The sequence below is a fragment of the Gymnoscopelus microlampas genome (genome assembly GCF_963454915.1).
Source record: "Gymnoscopelus microlampas genome assembly, chromosome: 13".
NCBI lineage: Eukaryota > Metazoa > Chordata > Actinopteri > Myctophiformes > Myctophidae > Gymnoscopelus > Gymnoscopelus microlampas.
This window is the reverse complement of record NC_139950.1, coordinates 36,177,837-36,200,887: the sequence shown is the minus strand read 5'-3', so window position 1 is coordinate 36,200,887 and position 23,051 is coordinate 36,177,837. Positions and strand designations below refer to the sequence as shown.

General features: G+C 42.0%; 1 protein-coding gene across 1 annotated transcript in view; it reads left to right on the top strand.

Moving 5' to 3' along the window:
* LOC311058815 (UPF0524 protein C3orf70 homolog A-like) overlaps positions 1-13,459 on the top strand; it is a 25,426-nt gene extending 11,967 nt beyond the window's left edge. Inside the window, exon 2 of the mRNA XM_084076326.1 lies at positions 8,259-13,459. Coding sequence (XP_083932452.1) covers positions 8,259-8,980 — 722 coding nt within the window. The 3' untranslated portion in view covers positions 8,981-13,459. The remainder of the gene's footprint in view (positions 1-8,258) is intronic.
* The last annotated feature ends 9,592 nt before the right edge of the window (positions 13,460-23,051 follow it).

Below are 23,051 nucleotides of genomic sequence, written 5' to 3'. Positions count from 1 at the left end.
GGCCTGGGCCCACCCACCTGGCTGTTGTGCCCACCCAAAAAAAAAAGAAGAAAACATTTTTTCTGCTTGTGAACTGTGCCTGTGCTCTGTGAGTGGAGGCGGACTGCGGACGCGCGGAGGAGGCGGACAACGGGGCATTATTTGCGACCTGTCAATGTTTTCATGAAAATTAAGGCAAAAATAAGAATTAAATAACATAATAAACCCGCAAAAGACCCGCAAATTGCGCAAAAAAGTAAGATTTTAACCGATAATAACCGAAAAAAAACGCGCGCGCGCGCCATCATGGCACTCATGCCATGATGCCCACCCACAAATCCCCATGCCCAGCTGCTGCCAGCTTTCTGGCTACGCCACTGAACTATATGAGTAAAATGTATGCTTTGTAATCATATGAGTAAAATTGATGTTTTGTAACCATATGAGTACAATTGATGCTTTGTAACCATATGAGTAGAATGGCCTGACTCATTTTACTATTTTTGGAACACAGTTTTTATATTACGTGATAAAAAAAAAGGTCTAAAGGATTTTGAATGGGGAAAAAAGCTTAATGACCCAGGGCCAGGGGGCATTGGGAGTGATGGAAATATGAGATGGAGGGATGAACAGGAGGATGAAAAGAAGAGGGGAGAGAGAGGGTGAGACATTTGGAGGATGGGAGAGCTAATGAATGCTACATGGCAGAAACTTTAGTCTTGATGTTTAATTCAACATGCTGAGAGAGAGAGAGAGAGAGAGAGAGAGAGAGAGAGAGGGAGGGGGGAGTGAGTGATTGAGGGAAGGACATGAAAGAGGAACACTGCGTATTAAGAGTATACATTGATTTAACTTATGTTTCAATTTTCGTCTGATATTATATAGATATCATATGATCGCGGACGATCCCAGACGGTATCTAGTCTCATATCACAATACGTACTGTCCAGCTCCATGTCATTTAATATTATTATTTACTACTCGTGTTTTGGGACCATTTATAACCCAGCTGTTTGAGCAGCAGCTATTCAATAGGAAACAATAATGCACTGCTGTTTGGTGCTGAACTTGTGCTTTTAGCACCATGGCAAGAAAAGTGTTCTATAGTACTATAAGTGAGATCTTATCAAAAGAGGTGCTATATCACACCACAAGCAGATCCCCTTTGCTAACCAGTGTGTGTGTGTGTGTGTGTGTGTGTGTGTGTGTGTGTGTGTGTGTGTGTGTGTGTGTGTGTGTGTGTGTGTGTGTGTGTGTGTGTGTGTGCGCGTGCATGCGCGCGTGCGTGCGTGTGCACACACACTTCTGCTCTCTACACTCTGGGAGTACTCTTGATGGCAAAAGCATATTGTTGCTGTCAGGCAGAAACCTCCCATCTCCATAGTTCAGCTTTTTATAAATTAACACTCTACTTGATCATACTACAGCGTCACACAAAAGCATCAAAAGTAGCAGATCCGCAAGCATTTTCAAGCTTGTCTCGTTTTTTTTATTAGAATCCTGGAAAGTAACAGTTTTGGACCCGACAGAGACGACGTGCGGCAATTATCTTTAGTCCTGAGCGGAGGCAGGCCAGCCAGGAGTAGTGCCCAAACCAGACCTCAGGCTGTGGTCTGGTTTTTAACAGACCCAGAGCACAGACACAGCTGTGCTTTGAATGTGCTCAGTAAAATATCATGAAACTCAGCTCCATGTCTAAATTGGTCATAATATGGTATAGGGGCGTATACTGTGTATTTTGGCTCCAGTAAAGGAAATCCAATTATGTGGATCTCGGGATCCACATATAGGAACGGCGAGGCTCCAATGTGGATCTCGGACTTGTGATGTCAGTCATCTCTCTTTGAAGAATGACTCCAAATTTGATCCAAGGTCTCAGCCTGATCAGAGCCCCATTGACTTCCATTATAACATTTAAAGAGATAGTTCACCCCCAAAATGACTTTTCTTCCTATCGATTACACGCCTCATGGAGACTTGAATTCATGGAGATTGGACCAGTAGTTTTTGAGATTAGCTCCGGGAACACAGAACGATACACAGAAACACAAAGTAGGGATGGGACGATAATCGTTTATCGAGACAAAAAGCCGCTCACAATAATCGTATCGCAGACATTCTAATTTATCGTGAACTTGTCCTCCGTCATACACTACTAGGATGAATGAGCTTTTGTTGAGCTGCAAATTCAGTACCACTTAAGACCTGTAAAGAGCGCAATTGGTACGCTCTTATTTCACTCTGCACACATCGATTCGCCAAAAATAGGAGATCTACAAGCTCGAGCTTGACAATCGGCTATTTTTTGGTGAACGTTCCTGGGGTCTCAAGTGGTTAACGAAAGTGGCATTTTAAGTTTTAAGCATATTTTGATTATGGCGATAAATTATCGTTAATCACAATACTTTTTATTGTAATTTTCATATTGTCCCATCCATAACACAGACCATCTCATAGACAGCTTTCTATAATTCTAACTATGACATTTGGTGAGAGTATAGCCAACTCTTCTGACATCCACAGTGGTATAACCTCTTTCCTCTCTCTCCGTCTCTTTCTGTTCCGTTCTGTGCAATCACATGTTTCTAGTTCATTCTGAACACAGCTCACGCCCTCATCTTACCAGAAACACTTCTCTGCGCTCTGTCTTGAACCATGAACCTGTATTATGCAAAGAACACGTTGCTGAACATGTTATGTGACACTGAATGTCAAAAGGTATGTTTAGCGTGTAAATAGCCCATTGAGGTTAATAATATTAATAATGATGAGCATCCTTAATGTGAAAGCCAAGTAGCCTCAACTAGCTAGTGATGCAGTTATGCTAAGTGGCAATTAAAATGATTGGCATACACACGTGCATTAGTTTACATGTTGTGGGGGATGGGGTGACAGAAAGAGAGCGAGAGAAAGGGAGAGGTGTTACAGGGGAAGAGATCTTAAGAAAGCAGCAAGTACTGCAAAGTGAATACTTAATTGTTAAGTAGTCACTATGCAGTAATTACAGCTCAAGGCAAGCAGGCATGGCCACTTTAAAGGCTTTAAAGTACTGGGGGTATTCAATAATAATAATAATAATACATGTCATATCTGTAGTGCTTGTCTAAATACTTAAAGTCGCTTTAAAAAACTAAACATTTTGTTACAACGTGCGCAACAGCGCACAGCTTCCCAACATGTGTACATTCACCATTCACCTACATTCACCAGTAAGTGGCAGTACGCAATTATAAATAATAAGGGTACTCAGTCAGGTGGGCAAAAGACAGAAGAACGGGCCCAATTCAAGTCTCTAAGAACTTTGTTGTAACCTTGTTAACTATAGAGGATATGCGCATGCTTAAAGTGAATGGCACATCGAGTGGCAAAGCGAGTGGCAAAGCAACATGCAAAGTGAGTTTAACAATGTTTAATGTTGTTTAATGCAATCAGATATGACTTTTCTGTTTGGATGCATGGGCTGTCAAGGCCAGAAAGTATTTTTTTGACACTCAGTAGGCATTCCTGCATAATTTCCGGTTTTGATGATTATGTCACACGCATATCCTCTATTATATAAGCAAAGTGAAGTGCTGTTATTTCCACCAAATACAGTATGAAAGATCATGAAGACTGTCTGGGTCATGTCTGCTACTGGCTTCCCTTTCTTGTTCATGAATAGTCCAATTTCCAGTCTGGTAGGGTAGACCACGGCCAATAGGCCTATTCTTTTCAGATAAATAGCCCATGGCTGAATCCATTTAATTTGATGTAATGAAATTAACTGTTTTGATCCCATTTGCTGCTCTCCTCAGCTGCAACAGAGAAGCCAATACATTACTTTTAGTTGACTATTTAGGCTTCTGCAAGGTCCTTTAGTCATCTGCTTCCCCCAGGCAAACAGGTTTTTGAACAACAAGTCGTCGTGCTTGGTCGACAAGACCAATAGCTCCGGAAAAGAGAATTCTCCCTGGCAATCAGAGTATGAACTATTGACACTATAGGGGGTCAGGGGTCATCAATATGTCCGTACATGGATAAATGTGTTTGTGGCAAGACTTGTCCTGGTCCATGGCACATTTTAGATTTTGTTTTTACGTTAAGTGGTTCTCAAACTTTTTATTTTCAAGGACATCCTTGAAACTCTGAGTGTGTACAAATGGAACCAAATGGACCCTTAGGGTCCATTTGGTTCCATTTGTACACTTTCAGAGTTACAGACCTGTAATGGTCCATTTGGACCACCTTCAAGCAACCCCGAAGGTCCCTCAACCCACTTTGAGGACCACAGCACTACAGTAGTATACATTTAGGGCTATAGCTCTGTTTCTGGTAATATTTGTCTGTGGCAAAAATAGAATTTTGTCAAAAATGTCCACCACAAGCCGGCATGGCCATGAACCCTGATGGTGCCTGTGCGCCTACCACATAAACAATAGATACTTACGCACACATACTGCACACTGTGTGCACAAAGGCCTACACATATGGATCATATTCAGAAGTAGGAATCTTCAAGCACATGATGTGCCATGACAAATGTACATACTGCCATTTCTCATTACCCTCTACTACTTTGTTATTGTTGTCATTGCTGCTACAATACTGAGGAACCAAAACCAAAAGAATTAGAATCTTGTGTCATATAGGCTAAAAAGGTCATTACACACCGGCGATTATGCGAATATACGCAAAATTCGGATGCGGTCCGAAAAAGACGCTTTTTCGCTCTGCGAAATTGATGTGGAAGCTTGCATTGACTTTATAAGGTTTTTAAAAAAAACGTATAATTCGCATGAAAAAAACGCCCCCGGTGTGTAAGGAGAGTAATAATCCGGAAAGTAAAATTCTGGAATGTTGAATCTGATTCTCTCTCTGCCTCGTGGTCTTCGGTGCAGCGCTGGCGCTCAGGGGTGAGATGATGTAAGCGGGGGTCCCTGGCGGGAGGTGCTACACTGCGTGTGGTTGCCTGATGCCTCCATTGTTAGGTGTCCAGCAGCTTAGGCACCGTAGAGGCAAGGAGAGTGAGAGCGGGTGCTGTGCACATGATAACTGGACCGAATATTTGAATTTAAATATATTACTTTTTTAATTCAAATTTCTTATTTTTTTCCCCCTTTTTTTATTTACCCCAAATCCAAGCTAGCTGCCAATATCTGACTCCTCCACACCAAACCTCAAACCTGTGGGATGGAATTAAAAACACATTAAGCCCCTCATCAGCACCACATCAACCCTAAAAACAGGTGTTTCAGCCTTTAAATGTGATTTAGCCGATTTCATGAACAGAAATCGTATGGCCAAAAATTCATGCATGTTATACTCTGGAACAGCGTGCTAAAAGATTCTTAATTGAGAGAGACTACATATCGCATAATGTATCAATATTGGCCAATATTTTAAAATGATGTGTAGGCCATGTATAACTAACTGTGTGTGTGTGTGTGTGTGTGTGTGTGTGTGTGTGTGTGTGTGTGTGTGTGTGTGTGTGTGTGTGTGTGTGTGTGTGTGTGAGAGAGAGATGCGCACGCGCATGCATTTGTTAATGCTTCCCTGCTTTTCTCTTTCTCGCCTGTCTACAGCGTATAGCTTCCAATTATCAAATGTGTTTTTATCTATCAGGCTTTCTCTCCCTCTCTCTCTCTCCTCTGCTCATTATCCCTCTCTCTCCTTCACTCCTCATTACCATTCCTCCCTCTTCCTCACACTTCCCTTTCTCCTTTCTCACCTATTCCTCATTTCCTTCTCACTCTTCGTCTCCCCTCCCTCTCCATTCCTCCCTCTTCCTCGTCTATTCTCTCTCTTTCTCTCTCACTTTTCCGGTCTGTCTGTCCCTCCCATTCACATCCTTCTCTCACATTCTTCTCATTTCCAACCACTCATTTTCCTCATCCTTTCTTCTGGGTCCAGAATGGCAGGATGTGTTTGTGTTGTTAATTAATATTCTATAGGGACCATCAAAGAATCGCAGAGAGAGAGACGTTTCCCTTCACAAGGGTACACAATGAAAAGACGGAAATAATGAGCTTGAACTGCCAATACAAATTTGACAAAAAAAATATGTTTTGTAACATATAGTATATTTATCAGAGGTTAGCATGTACAGGTGTTACATGTAAAGTAACTAAGTACATGTACTCAAGTACTGTACTTAAGTAACATTTTTAGGTGTTTCTACTCCACTACATCTCAGAGGCAAATATTGTACTTTCACACCACTACAATTATCTGAAAGCTTTAGTGACCTAGTAACTTTCTCGATTTTGATTATTATTACAAAACATACATTCACCACTTCAGCCCTATATATACTAAGGCTATTTGAAAATAGCAGATCTACAAGCTCACAATCCTTTTCTCAAGTCAATTTTGAATACCGGACTTTTACTTGTAACAGAGTATTTCTGCATTGCAGTATTGCTACTTTTGTACAGCCCAACAAAAACAGATTCTGATAACATTTTAGGAGAGAAATAGCACATGCGTCTGCACATTTCCCATTTACAAAAGTTAGTTTAAAAGTTTGCTAACAGTATTCGGGGGCCTTCCCTGCAGTATAGGGGAGTCCGTCATGATGCAACGACGCTAGTGACGATTGTCTGACTGATGTCACATTCTGTTATTGCCTCAGCCCGCTTGGAACCTTGACGGCAGTGATACAAAGAAAAAGTACCAGGTACTACTTCGCACCATGTAGCAGTAGAAGATGGTCTAAAACTCTAAATACTTCCTCTTGTGAGAGAGTTGTTTGTTGTACAAACAAGGACGCTGCAATATATATATCTCACAGGAGCAGCAGTGACAGCACTTTACTGTGTGGTCCTTTGTGTATTCTTGTTCATATATACATGGGAAAATATATATGGAAAAAGTTTGAGAACCACTGCAGTATACTGCAGTGGTTCTCAAACTGTTTCCAGTCAAGGACGACCAAATTGATATGTATTTGTTAGCCGCGAACCCCCATCTGAAAAGGTATTGCGCCAGGGACCCACAGAAGAGTCGATTTATGTTAAAAACAATTAAAAATCTTCCAATTTTTTTTAATATCTTTTTTTTTTAATTGAAAAATAGCGGATGTACAAGCTCTAGTGTAGTGACGCGCTGTGAGCTTGTACATCTGCGCCCGGACCCCACTTTGAGAACCACTGGTATGCTGTTACTGGTATACACAGTTTGCGTCCTTGTGCATGTGATGTGCATTGAACACTGTGTATGTTTGTGTGTGATAAATGAGGATAGCGTATTATGGTGTGTGAGTGAGTGAGTGAGTGAGTGAGTGAGTGAGTGAGTGAGTGAATGAGTGAGTGAGAGAAATAGTAATTGAAGGCCTATACTGAACGTATCTCCAACCTCTTCGTTCTATCATTCCATCCCTCTAACCTTCTACTGCTTCTCCTCTCTCTCCACCTCCCCCTTTCAACTTGTATAATCAGCGTCAGGGCAGGCTCCTCTTCTCATCCCTGCCCTTAAGAAAGTCCATCCCTCCTTTCCTCATCTCTCGCTCCCTTTCATCCTCAGTCAGCACACACCTTCCTCTGCCATCTCTCTCTCTAAGTCTTTAGTGTGAAGTATATGATTTGTTTTCTATAGAGCTGTGATTAAAGACAATCTCACACACACTGTATACTATATACAATATTTGACAAAAAAATAATGCCATGAAATATAGTGTGTTGGATTACCTATCTCAAGTTCAATACCACACCACTGTATGCTTTGGAAAATGGTCTGCAGTCATGGGAAGTACAGTATACAAGGTCTATAAACCAAACCAAAACTAAAACAAGCCAGACCACTGACCGGTCCGGTCCTTTATGTCAGGGGTCTTCAACAGGGGGTCCGGGACCCCTAGGGGGTCCTCAGAGTTACTACAGGGGGTCTGCCAAATCTTTGTGTGAAATGATTTTTTTATTTTAGATTAACCACTTGAACCCTAGCATCCCTTTTCTGAGGAGAACTTTAGCCAAAAAATAGCAGATCTACAAGCTCACAACACCTTGCAGCGCGAGGAGTTGTGAGCTTGTAGAGTGAGCTTGTAGATCTGCTATTTTTTGGCAAAGAGGTGTTTGGTGTAGAGGGAAAAAAGAGCAGACCAAGTAAACAAAAAAAGTTAAATCTGAAACACAATTTTATACAATATAGAGGGGGTCCCTGATTCGTCTCTCTCTCAGCTAGGGGGTCCTTGGCCTGAAAACGTTGAAGACCTCTGCTTTATGTGATACATCTTTATTCTCGTTTCACTCCTACATAACCGTGCCTTGTGAAGGTATCCTTCTAATTGCTATCTCCCTTTGCAGGTAAATACGTGTATCAGCCAATGACCAACGTGTGCCAGCTTCCCAGCACGGCGGTTCCCTCCGACGCGTCCGGCGAACACGCCTCCTCCTTCAGCCTCTCCGTCTCGCTGGCCGAGCGCTTCCTACGGAGCGCCCCGGCCCTGGTGGCCCCGGCCAGCCAGGCCAAGTTCTGCGTCATCGCCGAGCTCTTCGTGGACGACTACGTGGTCAAGAGGATCAACGGCAAGATGTGCTACGTTCAGAGGCTGCCCCTGACTCCGCCCCCGAAGGCTCAAGCCCCGCCCCCAACAACGTCCCCGCCGCCGAGCGCGCTCGGTGACTCGCCAAGCTCTAGACTTCCCCCGACCCCGAAAAAACGCCAATCCCAACTACGCCCACAGCCTCGGCCGTCCAATCGAAGCCCTCCAGAGGACTATAATAAGATAACCAAGCCGACGTTGGAACCACATCTGATTGGACAGAAGTCACAGCCATGCTCCTCCCCTTCCAGCTCAGAGGATTCTGGGATAAACGCGGTGGGCGGGACTTATACGGAATCATACGACGAGGACGAGGAGGATGATGATGATGGCGAGGAGGATGAGGAAGGAGATGAGGAAGAGGAGACGAACAGTGATGTGGAGTCGAGTCGGGGATCTCTGTGGGGGAGCGAGGAGTTCTCTCTGTTGGCTCCGTCTAGGTCTCTAGTGGAGATTATAGAGAAGATAGAGACCACTGTCTGACACACACACACACACACAAGATAATTCATAAATATTTGTGCACCACAAACAGTGCGTGCCACGAATGGTCCTTTGTATAAACTGTGTAGCTAATTCCAGAAAATGCATAAAAGTATAATTGCAAGTTGAGACACGCAAACACACACACACACACACACACACACACACGCACACACCTCAGACCGCTAACTAGTCTTAGCTGCTACTACGACAAAGCTGTCGACCTTCCCTGTTCACTCCCAACTCCCTCCAGGTTTAATGTAAAGGCTTGATTTTCACGCATGGTCTCCTTTTTTGCAATAGAAGCCTATTGCCAATGCTAATTGTAAGCTTCTATTTCCACAGCAGAGTCAAGAGGGACCAACAGTCACTATAAACTCAATCCAACGCCTTTGTAACAACATGGGACTGAAACCACTTTGTTCACTGGAAAACAAAGACCGTCCAGACCAATCGTCTGGTGGCATCCAGATGTAGAATGAATCACTGTTATGTTGCTTTGTGGAGAACTGGCTGTCCCCAAATAATCTAATGGGAAACGAATGACTCGAATACTGAATAGAGCTTGGCGGTTCCCTGGTATGAAAAGGTGGATAAAAAGTCAATTTCAATGTCTAGCGTCAAAAGAAGGATACCAAGGTTGTCGACAATAAGGGCACTTTCTTTGAATAAATGGCTGCTTTATCTGCAAGTCATGCGCCTTGTTATCCTTCATTTGAAATTCAGTTTACCTTAGATGACCAAAGAGCATCAGTTTAGTGTGATAGCCAGAAGTTTGAATAGTTCTCCCTTTTTCCACGGCATTCGCTCGTCTGGTTCCATTGTGGGAGACAGGAAAACATTTAGAATGGACTGCAAATAGCGCTTCCTGCCAGGTTTGATTATCTTGATGCAGACAGTTGAGCCAAATCAACAAACAGTTCCAGAGAAATTGTGAAATGTGTAGACTAAAAAGGTATGGACACACCAAAGGCATTATTCAGTCATTTCTGTCCTCTTCTGTATGCTATCCTCCAACTTGTTGTGTTTCATATTAAACATGTACTTTCCAACGCAGCGACTAAAAGGCAGAGGCATTAACTTGAACCCTAGCGTCCGCATTCTGGGGATAACATTTGGTGAAAATAATAGATCTACAAGCTCACAACGTGCGAGCGTGTAGATAATTCTGCAAGCTCACACGTCTCTGCTATTTTCTGCAGACAGATTTGATGTAGAAGGAAAAAAGAACAGACTTAGTATAGAGCCCTGGGAGACTCCAGTCAACCAACTATACCTGTATACTGTAGAGTTTAAGTGGTTAATACTGTATAAGATCAGATAGAATGGTAGCCTTTCATACATATGTATAGTGAAATGTTTAAAACTACAGTATGTCCATAAAACAGGTTCTTAAATGTCCCTTAAATTTTGCAAACTAGTTTTGTAACCAAAGTGTCTGTGACTTAATACATAGAAACAGACAGATTTTTAAGGACAGACACACATACCTGCAAATACACAAGTTCTAAGTTGAAAAGCACATAGGCCAGCTGCTGTGCTCACGCTCAACATAAGATAATCTTTTCACACATACATACAGTACTTGACGACGCAGGCCTGAAAGGCTACAGGAGGTGTGTTACCATGGTGATGGAGGTTGAATGATAAAAAGCACTTGGCCATGGGATCTCTCGATGGCAGCCATGCTTAGCTCCACAATGCATGGCCAAGGGACTCATGGCCAACATATTTTTGTACAGTGTTGTCCAACTATGGCGACACGATTATTTTGGGGGGCCACAGGCTGAAAAGGTTGAGAACCACTTGACTAGAGAGTAATTGGATACAGATAAGTGGTTGGCATTGCAGTCTCTGGATAATTCTTACATTTTACATACACTTTGTTGCAGTTTAAGGCAAAAGTATTGAGACAGTTGTGTGAAACAGCTTAGTTTTTGGTGTTGTGTCCCCCCCCCCCCTCCTCCCCCGACTGTACTCTTGCACAACTTTTATTTGTGATTAAAAGATGCATCCTAGACAGAAATACGAGCTGGCGACAGTCAGGTGATTTTGAAGAGTATTCATCTCTTGATCTGAAATAGGAACAAATAATCACATATATTTATATATTTTTTATTGTTATTGTACCTTGATTTCTACAGTGTCTTAATGAAGAACTTTTTTTATTTTGTGTAAGAGCCTTGTGTGCCTGCAATACTAACACAACTGTCTCAGTGCTATTTGCATCATTATTGCATTATTAATATAGGGTATATTATGCAGTGTATTTGGTGTGTTATATATGACACATTATGTAAGGTCCCTACAATGCTTTGTGACAATCATGACTATAACAAAGCCCTGTAAAGGCAGCATATTGTGGAAATATACAGTAGGTGGGTAATCTTCCCAAGAATTATACAATAACTAACATTTACAATTATATATGGCTGTATGACCCCTTAATTACAGTATGTAAATTGACTTTGTATGCCCATCCCTCCTGATGATTTCGTCTATCTGCACTTTCAGAATTGAATGACATTTTAAATAGTTTAAAAGAAGGTAACATTTTCAGGGTTTAATCAAAAGCAGCCGATGGATGGACACCAATGAAATAGTATTTAGTGGGTTCTGAGTAGGTTAGCACAGCAGTAATCTCTTTGGTGTCATCTTACATGAAGTATTATTTAAAACGCACAAAACGCACAAAGTCTTGAAATAAATAAATAAATAGTTCACAAAAGGAGGTACAGTATGCATGGTCTACTAAAGAATCCCCTTCTGGAACAGAAAGCCTCAGGCATGTGGCCCTGAGACCACAATGTGTCATTTGACACTGAATTCATGCAGAAAGATAGCCACATTGGTTATACATTGTTCAAATGTTGTCATACTGTATGGAATACAGAGGAAAGAATGATCTATTTTCTAAAGGATGGCCATGTAGCTTTGGATTTAGTTTTTGACTGCATGGTTTACCCATGATGGCAGTAATGCTAACTATTGGGGGTATTTATTTGGGCTACTGCAATAGCCCAAACAGTAGCTCAAATAAATATTTGGGCTGCTATAATTGTGTGCATAATTTATTAAATGAGTTTATTGGGGCCAAACAACCTCATCTCTACATCCAATTATTTAGTAATGCTAAATATATCATACCTGACCATTAAATAAAGGACTATATGAATAATCAAACCAAACAATAAATATCTTTCTGTATTAAGATTTGAGGTTCTTCTCATTCCACAATCAGGTTTTTCTTTTTCTTTTTTTACATCCTTTGTTTCCGTAACTTCCATGTGTGATAACTCATTACTGAGACAAACATGATGGGATATGCACAGAAATATCTGCAATGGCAGCAGTTCTAGCTCTCAGTGGGGGTCCAAGTCACTCACTCGACTGGTTCAAAATGTAAATAATTGCCACAACGACTCATAAAAGCTGAAATAAATAAATGTGTCCATTATTATTGAATATGAAAACGTAACCACTTAAAACCACAGCATCCGTTGTGTCGCATTGCAAGCTTGTCAATCGGCTATTTTCAGCGAAAGCTTTCCCACAAATAACAGAAAACAGAGAAGACACAAGTATAGAGCCCTGAGGGTTTAAGTGGTTAAGAAAATAAGATGATCCAGAAAATCCATTTGAGAATAAATGATGATTTGGAAGTGAATCGTCTCCAAACCAGGCGATGACATCAGGGACTGGACTGAAGCAGCATTTATAATAAAAAATAAAACAACCACCAATGATCTAATAGGATATGAAATTAATATGTTTTTTTTTTTTGTCTCCGCCAGGCTGAAGGCATGGCTCAGACTATGTTTTCGCCTCTGTCCATCCGTCCGTGAGTGTGTGTCCCCGTCTGTGTACAGCTAATTTCCGGCTCCGTTGGCCCGATGGACGTGAAACTGTGCACACACACTCCCAGGAGGCCAGAGCAGAGCCTTTGGCCCAAATCTTTCACATCGTGCCACCAGGAGGCAGATTTTTGCAAAACTAAATATTACTCCTACAGAAAACGCAAAACATCAAGTAAATCGGTACACATTATTTCTATAGTCATATTCCATTCTGATTGGCTAAGATTGGCTTCCAATGTTTGCAGTAGTGCTCCGTTTTGAACAAAATGCCTCAAATCATGAACGCAGTGTCCGATTGCCGTGAAACTTTGCACACATGGCGAGGAAGAAATGCCATCCCACATTTTTCAAATCGGTCTCATGGTGGCACTATAACAGGCCGATTCATGTTTTTTACCTATAACTGGACCAATCAGTGAGAAACTCTACACACACACACACTCCCTAGAGGTAAAGGAAAAATCTCTGCCCCACCTCTTTCACATCTGCCTTTTATAGCCCCGGAGGCAGATTTTTGCTAAACAAATTGTTTGCCATTACTCCTACAGACTTTGTCCAAACATCACACAAGTCGGTACACAGATCTCTATAGTCATGTCATCAAGACGGACCCGTCCGATTTTTCATATTTCATCCTGATTGGCTAAGATTGACAACTACTGCCTGGCCTGGCGGAGAAATTAAAATGTATTTATTATTAAATACTGTATCTTTTCAATTACCTTTTATTTTTTATCATTAAAGGATTCTAAAACTTGAAGAAAAAAAATAAAGCCTGTTATTTCAATAAATGTTTTTTAATTCAATTGTCTGCTGGTACATTGATTATTACATTAACAAACTTTGTAAACTTTGTGCCCAAGGCACACAAGGTCAGGTCAAAATCTCTGTTAAGGCCTTAAGCCCTATTTCATACATTCACTAATGTTCCAATATTGCTAAAATAGACGATCTACAAGCTCACAACGCATTGTGCGTATTTTTATTTACCAAAGCAGATTAAAACGTTTTACAACTTAATCCCTATTTCATACTTTCAATAGAAGATCTACAAGCTCACAACATACTGTATTGCATCGCGATGCGTTGTGAGCTTGCAGGTGTGCTATTAAGGTAATGCATCACTTATTGCAATATATATTGCATATATATTGCAATAACAATGTGTCTTTGTCACAAAATCCCAAAGCACACCTGGACTTGTCTCACAGCAAAGTTTGGGTACCACTGTGTTAATGGATGGAAGTTAAATCCTGAAAACATACTTAAAAGAGAGTGAGAGGGAGAGAGCTCAGAGAGCTCATTTGCCAAACCCAACGGGAAACAGTCCCTGTAGACTCGCCACACCTCTCACTGGGTATTCCAATTAAATTCTGATTTGAAGCTGAAGACATAACCCCTCTTTATCCCCGCCTTCTTTCTGCCTCCAAACATGTTTGTTTTCCTCATCATTCCATTTAAATTATGCTGATCCTTACTAGCCAAAAGGCAACTTCTCCTTCCCCATTCCTTCCTCTCCAACCTTCCCAACTCTCTTGCTCTTTTGCCATCCATCTTTTTGTCCCTGCTGTATACGTGTTTTATCTAAATGGAAATTGCCCTGCTTTTCTAAAGCACATTTATCCTACTTTACAATATGCATTACGTTCACCCGTGGGGGAAACCAGGCAAGGCACCAACATGCGCATCGGAAGCAGTTAGGGTTCAGTGTCATATTCAAGGACACTCACATGGTGTAAAGTAACTGAGTAAATTTACTCAAAAACGGTACTTATTATATTACGTTAATATATAATATATAATATAATAACAATATATTATATTAATCCGTACGTATTTTAAATTTTCTGAAAATAGTTGATTTACTTTCTCCACCACTGCTCTGCCGTCATTCTAATGAATTGTGAAAATCAGTGACAGCCCCCCATGCACCTTTCCTCCCCCGTCCTCCCCTCTACCCTTCTCCCTCTGACCTAAAGGGACTCCATTACTGTCTGGACTATTTCATTCATCCATCCATCTTAATGCGCTAATCCGGAGTGTCTGGGTCACAGAGGTATGGCAATCCCATTGGTCCCAGTCCCAGACAGACCACCCTTTCCCTGGCCACATTAGCCAGCTCTGACTGGGCCATCATGAGGGATTCCCAGGCCAGCGTGTAGTAGGGATGGGAAATTCCACGTCACGATTATTGTGGCAAAAATAATTGAGATTAACGATATTATCACGATAATCAAAATATGGTCACAACTTAAAATGCCACTTTGTTAACCACTTGAATCCCCAGCATCCCTATTCGCCAAAAATAGTCGATCTACAAGCTCACAATGCGTTGCATTGCAACACGTGAGCTTGTAGAACAGCTATTTTTGGCGAATCGATTTGTTGAGTGAAATAAGAGTGTACCAAATGTGCTCTTTACAAGTCCGTTTTATCAAGTACAGAGGGTTTAAGTCAGTGATATTCAACTGGCGGCCAGTTGTCTTGTGGCCCAGGAACACATTTACGCATTTTGATGTTTGAGAAGATATTATCTGTGCCAGACGTTCATACTGCACAGGCTTTGATTTTGGATTTGAGAAAATAGGAAGTAGGCATTTCAATGTGTCCAGTGCACCGGACCCTGGCATAGAAGATGAGTAGTGGAGCCAATTGCTGGAATGGTAAAAGTGTTTCCGTGTTTGGATGGAAAGGTTTTTGCTGTTGTTGTTTAGATTTGAGTACATGGCTGATAAGGGCACAGGCTCTTATGATGTGTTTCATGAGCAATTTTTTGAGAGTCACAGCATCAAGATATTCAGTCCCGGACGCTCTTCTTGAGTGATTGAAACATACGACTATGTAAAAGCTAAAGGATGTACATGGAGAATTATTTCTTTGATGTGATGGTCAAAATCCACCCACAACTCAGAAATAGCTAGAAATTGATGGAGATGGCATGTTAACCACAGACCACCAACCAAGGACCACTTCACCGATTTTCAGCCTATCTTCATATAATTGGTCCGCACCATGCTCATTTTAAGATTGGTCAATTTCTGCCAACTTTCGTCTTAGAGAGAGAGAGAGAAAAAAGCTCTCATGATGCTTTCATGAACCATTAGTTGAGAGTTAGGGCATCATGACATTCAGCCCGGGCCGCTAGTGGGTGATTGGAGTCCACTTTAAACTAAAAAATAGGCAGCTAGCTACAAATTGAGGGAGATGGCATGTACTGTAAGGGATGAACTGCACTCAAAACTCACGTTGTGCTCTTCCCTGTTGATGTGCCACTGAAAATGTAGGGATGTCTTTTGTCAAGCTACCCAACTACATGGTGAAAAAAGTAGAGACTACTTGAAAGTTACATCATTCTGAAACTAGTGAATCTAGTCACAAGCTACTTGGAAATGTAAGACACAGTGATGTGTGAGATCATTCACCTGAAAGAATGGTACTGGGACACATTTTCCAGTCTCTTTATTGCTTTAACATTTTCAAAAAGTGAAAATCAGTTAATAAAGCGAGGAGAGAAACAAAAAACACATTTCTGTCTGTTTTGTTTCTTTGTATGAAAAACCTGATATTTGTACTTTAAGTAAGATCTGTTCTCTTACTCAAGTATGACTTCAAGTACAGTTTATTTATCTATGTATAACTTGCAAGGCAGAATTGGGCAGCAGTCATGGAGCAGCTTTGTTAACATGGCGGCTGGACGGCTACCTCCAGGCGTCACTTTAGGGGGAAGTACCTTTGCACCACAAAATAAATAAAACAACATAATAAATGAATCGTTTAACCAACCAGTTAAAACATTTCTTAACGTTTTCCGGTAAAACCCTGAACTTTTTTTTTTTTTTGGTCTTGTGGCCCACAACTTCAAGTAATTTTTCAATTGTGGCCCCCTGCCTAATCTAGTTGAATACCCCTGGTTTAAGTGGTACTGAATTTGCAGCTCAACAAAAACTAATGCATCCTAGTGTATTTCACGATAAATTCAAATCTCTCTTGTGAGCGTTTTTTTTGTTACGATTAACCGCTCACCGTGGCCTCCTCTCAAGTTGGCTGTGCCTGGAAAATCTCCCTAGGGAGGTGACCACGATGCTTTCTACTTAGATGCCCGGACCACCGTCCTCAACTGACACCTTCCTACGCAAAGGAGCAGTGGCTCTGCTGCGAGTCTCTCATGGGAGACTGAGATTCTCACCTTATCGCTCAGGGAGATGCCAGCCACCCTCCTGAGAGAAAACCCATTTCGGCTGCTTGTGTCTGCAATATTGTTCATGACCCACATTTCCTGACCACAGGTAAGAGTAGGAATGATGATAGACTGGTAGATTGAGATGCTTTGCCTTCTGGCTCAGCTCTCTTTTCATCACAGCGGTACAGCTTTCCTGTTTCTCAGATTTTACGGATGATCTCATGCTCCATCCTGCCTTCACCCTGAGATACTTGAACTCGTTCACTTGGGGCATGGACGTATTCCCTATATACCAATTTCCTAGCCTGGGTGGGATTCAGACTGATTCGCTCCGTTCGGCAGATTCTTTTTTCTCACTTCGCTACTCTGTGAAGCAAATTGAGAAAAAAAAGAGTCTGCCGAACGGAGCAAATCGGAGCAACCACTTTCCTGCCATTTGTGTCATGTATTATTCATACTGTATCTGTATATATTATTGACTATTTATTATTATCTATGTTCTATGCACTTTACTGCTTTTTTGTACTGGATTTATGCCACCATAATTCTTTCGTTGTACATGATGGTTCAATGCCAGAAATAAAATCCAACCATCCTTCCATCCAATTGGTGCAGGGCAGATGGTTGACGTGCATTTGATCTCCTTATAAAGCTAACACAACTTATGAATACAAAAGCAACAGTCCAGCTCCATAACTGGTTTCCAACTTTTCCGACACAGTCATACGAATAGACTATGTATAAATTAGCCATCATGTGCCCTGCATTTGAAATGAGATCATCTCCCACATCACCCTCTGGCTCAGACCCATGAATTCATTACCGATGGCTGTTTGAAACGGTGGGGATCTAGGAAGTGAAGCTCATTCTATGGTTGTGATTCCCACTGGATGGGAAGGTCAGCTCAATTGTTAAGATGGAGAATGTAAATTTCAGTTAAATTCTCTGTCCTTAATTCACACTATCACTTACACTCTTCCTCCAGGGCTCTCACTCAGGACTCCCTCCCTCATTTCTTTCTTTCTTGAGGCCAATGCAAGTACATGGAGGAACGGATGAATATGTGTCCTGACGTGTCTGTGCGCACACGCGCATGCACACACACACACACACACACACACACACACACACACACACACACACAATATGTTTGCAGTACAAGAGGGGAGAAGGGAGCAAGTGAAGACACAGTGACATACAGTACGTGCGTGTGACTGCGCACGCACGCACACACACACACACACACACACACACACACGCACACACACACACACACACATGGCTACAATGGCAGACAGCTGGTGAATCAGAACTCTTTCAGACAGTGTGAGGGGTTGATTATGCAGCAACACTTTTCTTTGGCTTTACTTTTCTTACAGTCACTCTGAGCACATCGTCTTCCTCACATATAGTAGCTACTTTATACTCATCCTCTTCCACTGCTTTCATTACCATGCTATTTCAAGAGAATCAAGAGTGGCTTATTTGTCACTCACTCATACGGGTACAAGCAGTGAAATGTCGGGGCGGCATGTTCCCGCAAACATTTTAGCCGAAGCACTTTACAATCTGCGTCAACCATGCACAAAGCACATTCTACGGTTGTCCAGTCCTGCTGGATGAGAGAATACAAGAACGTTCGCCCCAAAACAAACTCGCCCCAGGTCAATTCCGATGACTTCAGAACAGTCGCCACCAGGAATTCCTAAATGTAACCTCAGTAAAACTATGCATAACCAAGCCTTATTTCTAAACTTAACCTCTGTAAAACTATGCCTAACCCTGAACTTATTCCTAACCCTAACCTTGGTAAAATGAATACAAGAACCTCTGGGGGCGAGCAGTCTGCGGAAAGAATAGGGGCGAGCGTGTTTTGGGGCGTGCGTTCCAGCTACCAGATGAGAAGGTCAACTAAATGTACATTTCTGCCAAATTCTCTGTCCATTTATTTATATCAGCAAAGGTTTGCCGCACTACTCCTCACACAATGCTCCCGGCACATACACATGTAATTTAACATTTGCCAACACAAATGGCAAACGTTTAAAACCCAGTCCACAGCAATGATTGTCAACATTATGAAACTGTTGCAATATGTTGCAGAGACAAATTGCAGCGGTCTGAATTGCCCCATTGCAGGTCAGTCCAGTTTTGGGATGTGGCTGCAAGTGATTGCAAGTTGCAAAACAGTTGCATTGCTCATCATTGGTGTGGACTGGGCTTATGATGCATCACAACTGTATAGCCACTAGTATCAACACACCAATGCACCCACTTGCCCCGTGAATTCCTCTGGTCCTGGCGACTGCATCCCACGACTTGCGTCAGGGCAACCACACTTGCAATTTCTCGAATTTGCACCTTTCTAAATGAGTTCACGCACTATCACTGACAGCACACATATCCTCCTGTTCTCTCACTCGAGACTCGCTCCCTCCTTTCTGTCTCGAGGCAAAATGTAAGTGCATGGAGGAATGGATGAAGATGTGCCCTGACAGATGTGTGCGCGGCGCGCGCACACACACACACACACACACAATGTTTGCAGTACAAGAGGGGAGAAGGGAGCAAGAAGACACAATGACATACAGTACATGTGTGCGCACACACACACACACACACACACACACACACACACACACACACACACACACACACACACACACACACACACACACACACACGGCTACTATGGCAGACAGCTGGTGAATCAGAACTCTTTCAGACAGTGTGAGGGGTCGATTATGCAGCAACACTTTTCTTTGGCTTTACTTTTCTTAGTTACTCTGAGCACATCATCTTCCCAAAATACTTTATACTCCTCCTCTTCCACTGTGCACTTTCATGAAAACCCCATTTCATAAACACACTCATCACGAAAAGGTAAATAGTCAGCATTTCTATAGAAACTTTTATCCAAGGCGCCTTACAATCTGTGTTGCATTCGCACAGACGGCAGGGGAAACCATGCAAGGCACCTGCTCATCGGGGGCAGTTACGTGCCTTGCCCCAGTGGTGTAAAAAGTACTCTTTTTGTTTTACTTAAGTAAAAGTATCAATACCACAATGTAGAAATACTCCACTACAATTAACAGTCCGGAAGTAAAAATGTACTTGAGTAAAAGTACAAGAGTACTCGCTCACAACACGTCATGATGCGACATGTTGTGAGCTTGTAGATCTGCTATTTTCAAATGGCCAAAATATATAAAGCTTAAGTGTTAATGTATGTTTGTTTAGTAATAACAATCTAAATCTACAAAGTAACTACAGTAGTAACTAAGTTTTCAAATAATTGTAGTGGAGTAAAAGTACAATATTTTCCTCAGAGATGTAGTGGAGCCGAAGTAAAAGTATTCAAAATTGGAAATACTCCACTAAAGTAAAACATACCTCAAAATTGTACTTGGTACAGTACAGTACTTGAGTAAATGTACTTAGTTACTTTACACCGCTGACACTTTGACACACAGTCAGGGGGAGCTGTGGATAGAACCAACCGTCCCGATTCCAAGACGACCGCTCTCGACACTGTCGCCCCATTACGTCACTGAAATCAGTGTTTGTCCCACAATCCCTCACATTCAAAGCAGCAGCCGATGACTCTTATGTCAACACTCACTGTCCGTCCGTCCGTCCGTCCGTCTGTCCGTTTCTTTACTTTACCCCAAAACAACAGATCTCAAAAAATACTGCTCTGGCTGGATTGCCAAAGACTTTGCTGTGCACCTTCATGCAACTCAGAGGATGAACCCTACACAATTTGGTCACCCCCATGGGCTTTCCTCTACTGCGAGCATGGGACCAAAATGTCCACCTTTTACTCCCTACATATCTCATTCTCGAATGCTATTGGCTGGATTGCCATGGAATGAGTTGTGCACCATCATGTTCCTCAGAGGTTGATCTCTACGGATTTTGCTCTAGTGCCACCATTAGGCCAAAGGATCAAATTTCAAACAAGATATCTAAAAAATATGACTGCCATGAAACTTAAAGCACTCAGCGAGGATGAAACCTTCCGATTTTGGTGACCTCATGGCCTCTAGCACACTGTTTCCCAAACAGTGGGTTGGGACCCATGTTTGGGTCGCGGACCAATTTTTATGGGACACGACTCGCGAGCACGGTATACTGTATGTCCCCTTTTTTTGTTTCCTACATTAATTATTTTATATTTTTTTAAACAAAAAAAGTCACAACTTTTCATCAATTAAAAACTATTCCATTTATTTAATAAATAAAGTAAAAAAAACTAATCATTACCATACATAGCTAAAAAGTTTGGGAACCACTGCTCTAGCACCACCATTAGGCCAAGTTTTGCACTTGGACATAAGTTATGTGAAAACTATAAAATAGGCAGATCGCCATCAAACTTGCAGAGTGCACTTACGCACCCTTGACCTAGAGGATGATCCCTAAACATTGGAGTAACACCATTAGGCCAACATTTTCTAATTCTGGCCTCTAGTCTAAAAGATCACTAGATTCTGTTTTTGTAAGGCTTATAACCACGTTCTCTCAGCAGTGTTTGTTCTCCTGGCCAGCTCTGGTCCCTGGGTCCGACGCTGTACTGTCTCTGCTCTCGCTATGGTTCATAGTTTATTAGTGAACGTTTAACCCATTAAGACCTGAGGCCAATTCTACAAATGCCTCCTAAATCAGTAGTTCTCACACTTCAAAAATAGCAGATGTACAAGCTCACACCGTGGCACAAAGTGACGCGCTGTGAGCTTGTATATCTGCTATTTTTGAATAGCCAACACTAAAAAGAGACAGATGCTTTCCCGGTTTTAATTGGTTAAGACATTGACACACTCACAAACAAGTGTGATTCAATGGAGCAGAGGAAAAGAGTGAACCAGGCTTCACCAAGGCAGTATTCCAAACATAGTCCTTCACTCTCTATTGCGCTTCCCCGTGCTCTCATCCATGTTCTACTGTGAGTCTCCCCCAGCTGGATTACCTCAGCCATCTTATCAATGTAATGAATTCATCCAGGTAGCTCCATGTGACCTGAATCTGATACTAACTGAATCTGACACTAACTAATCAACCAATTGAGAATGTATTAATTTGATCTCGACACAGGCCCTTCTAATCACTTAAAACCTATATGCGTTTTTGACAGGTGTCCCCCAGAGGTCTATATTACAGTAATTCCTCCTTAATTCTTTCCCTCTAAACCAAATCTCTTCGCCAAGCTTGTAGAGCTAATATTTTCTGCGAATGTTTGCCTATTATGACATGCACAGAAAAGGAAAGCTATAGGGTTCAAGTGGTTTATAGTGACGTTCGGATTAGAACAGAACACAATTATGAGGTTTGCTTGAACCAAGCATAAACTTCAATGCAGTACAATGACCGTAAACTGTTGAATAGGAATAATGATCATGTGCATGTGCCAGTGCCAGGCAGAATTTGCCCACTGTACTGTTAGTTTGAAGGTCGGGGGCTGACTCATCGACATAATCGCCCATACACATCACTATATACTGTCACACCGGGTGCTCTGAACTACAATATCAACAATATTCACTATGCTGAAATAGAATGCTACATCTATTTTTGCCATTTGTACAACACTGACAAAACGTCATGGAAAGTTTCACAATATATCAGACAGAGTGCTTTGTGTGAGTCACAAGATAGTAATCATCCTAGCAAGTCTCCAGCGATTCACCAGTTCATACGCATGAGTGGACAATACGTGCGTGCGTGCGCGTGTGAGTGAGTGTGAGTGTGTGTGTGCGTGTGTGTATGTACAGTAGGTAGGTGTGTGTTTGTCACAAGGTACTCAGGGGTTTATTCTATGTGAAAAGCTGTCTGAAAGCACAATCAATAAGATCTGTCAGGGCTAAGTGGCTTACATCAAGACACTGTGATAATAGTTATTATGGAGTGTGTATGTCCATAGAGAACATCTAAGGACAGCAGAGATTCGGTGTGAATGATATTACGGGTGTGTGTGGGTGAGTGTGCGCGCGCAAGTGTGGGTGCGTGCGCGCGCGCAAGTGTGGGCGCGCGTGCA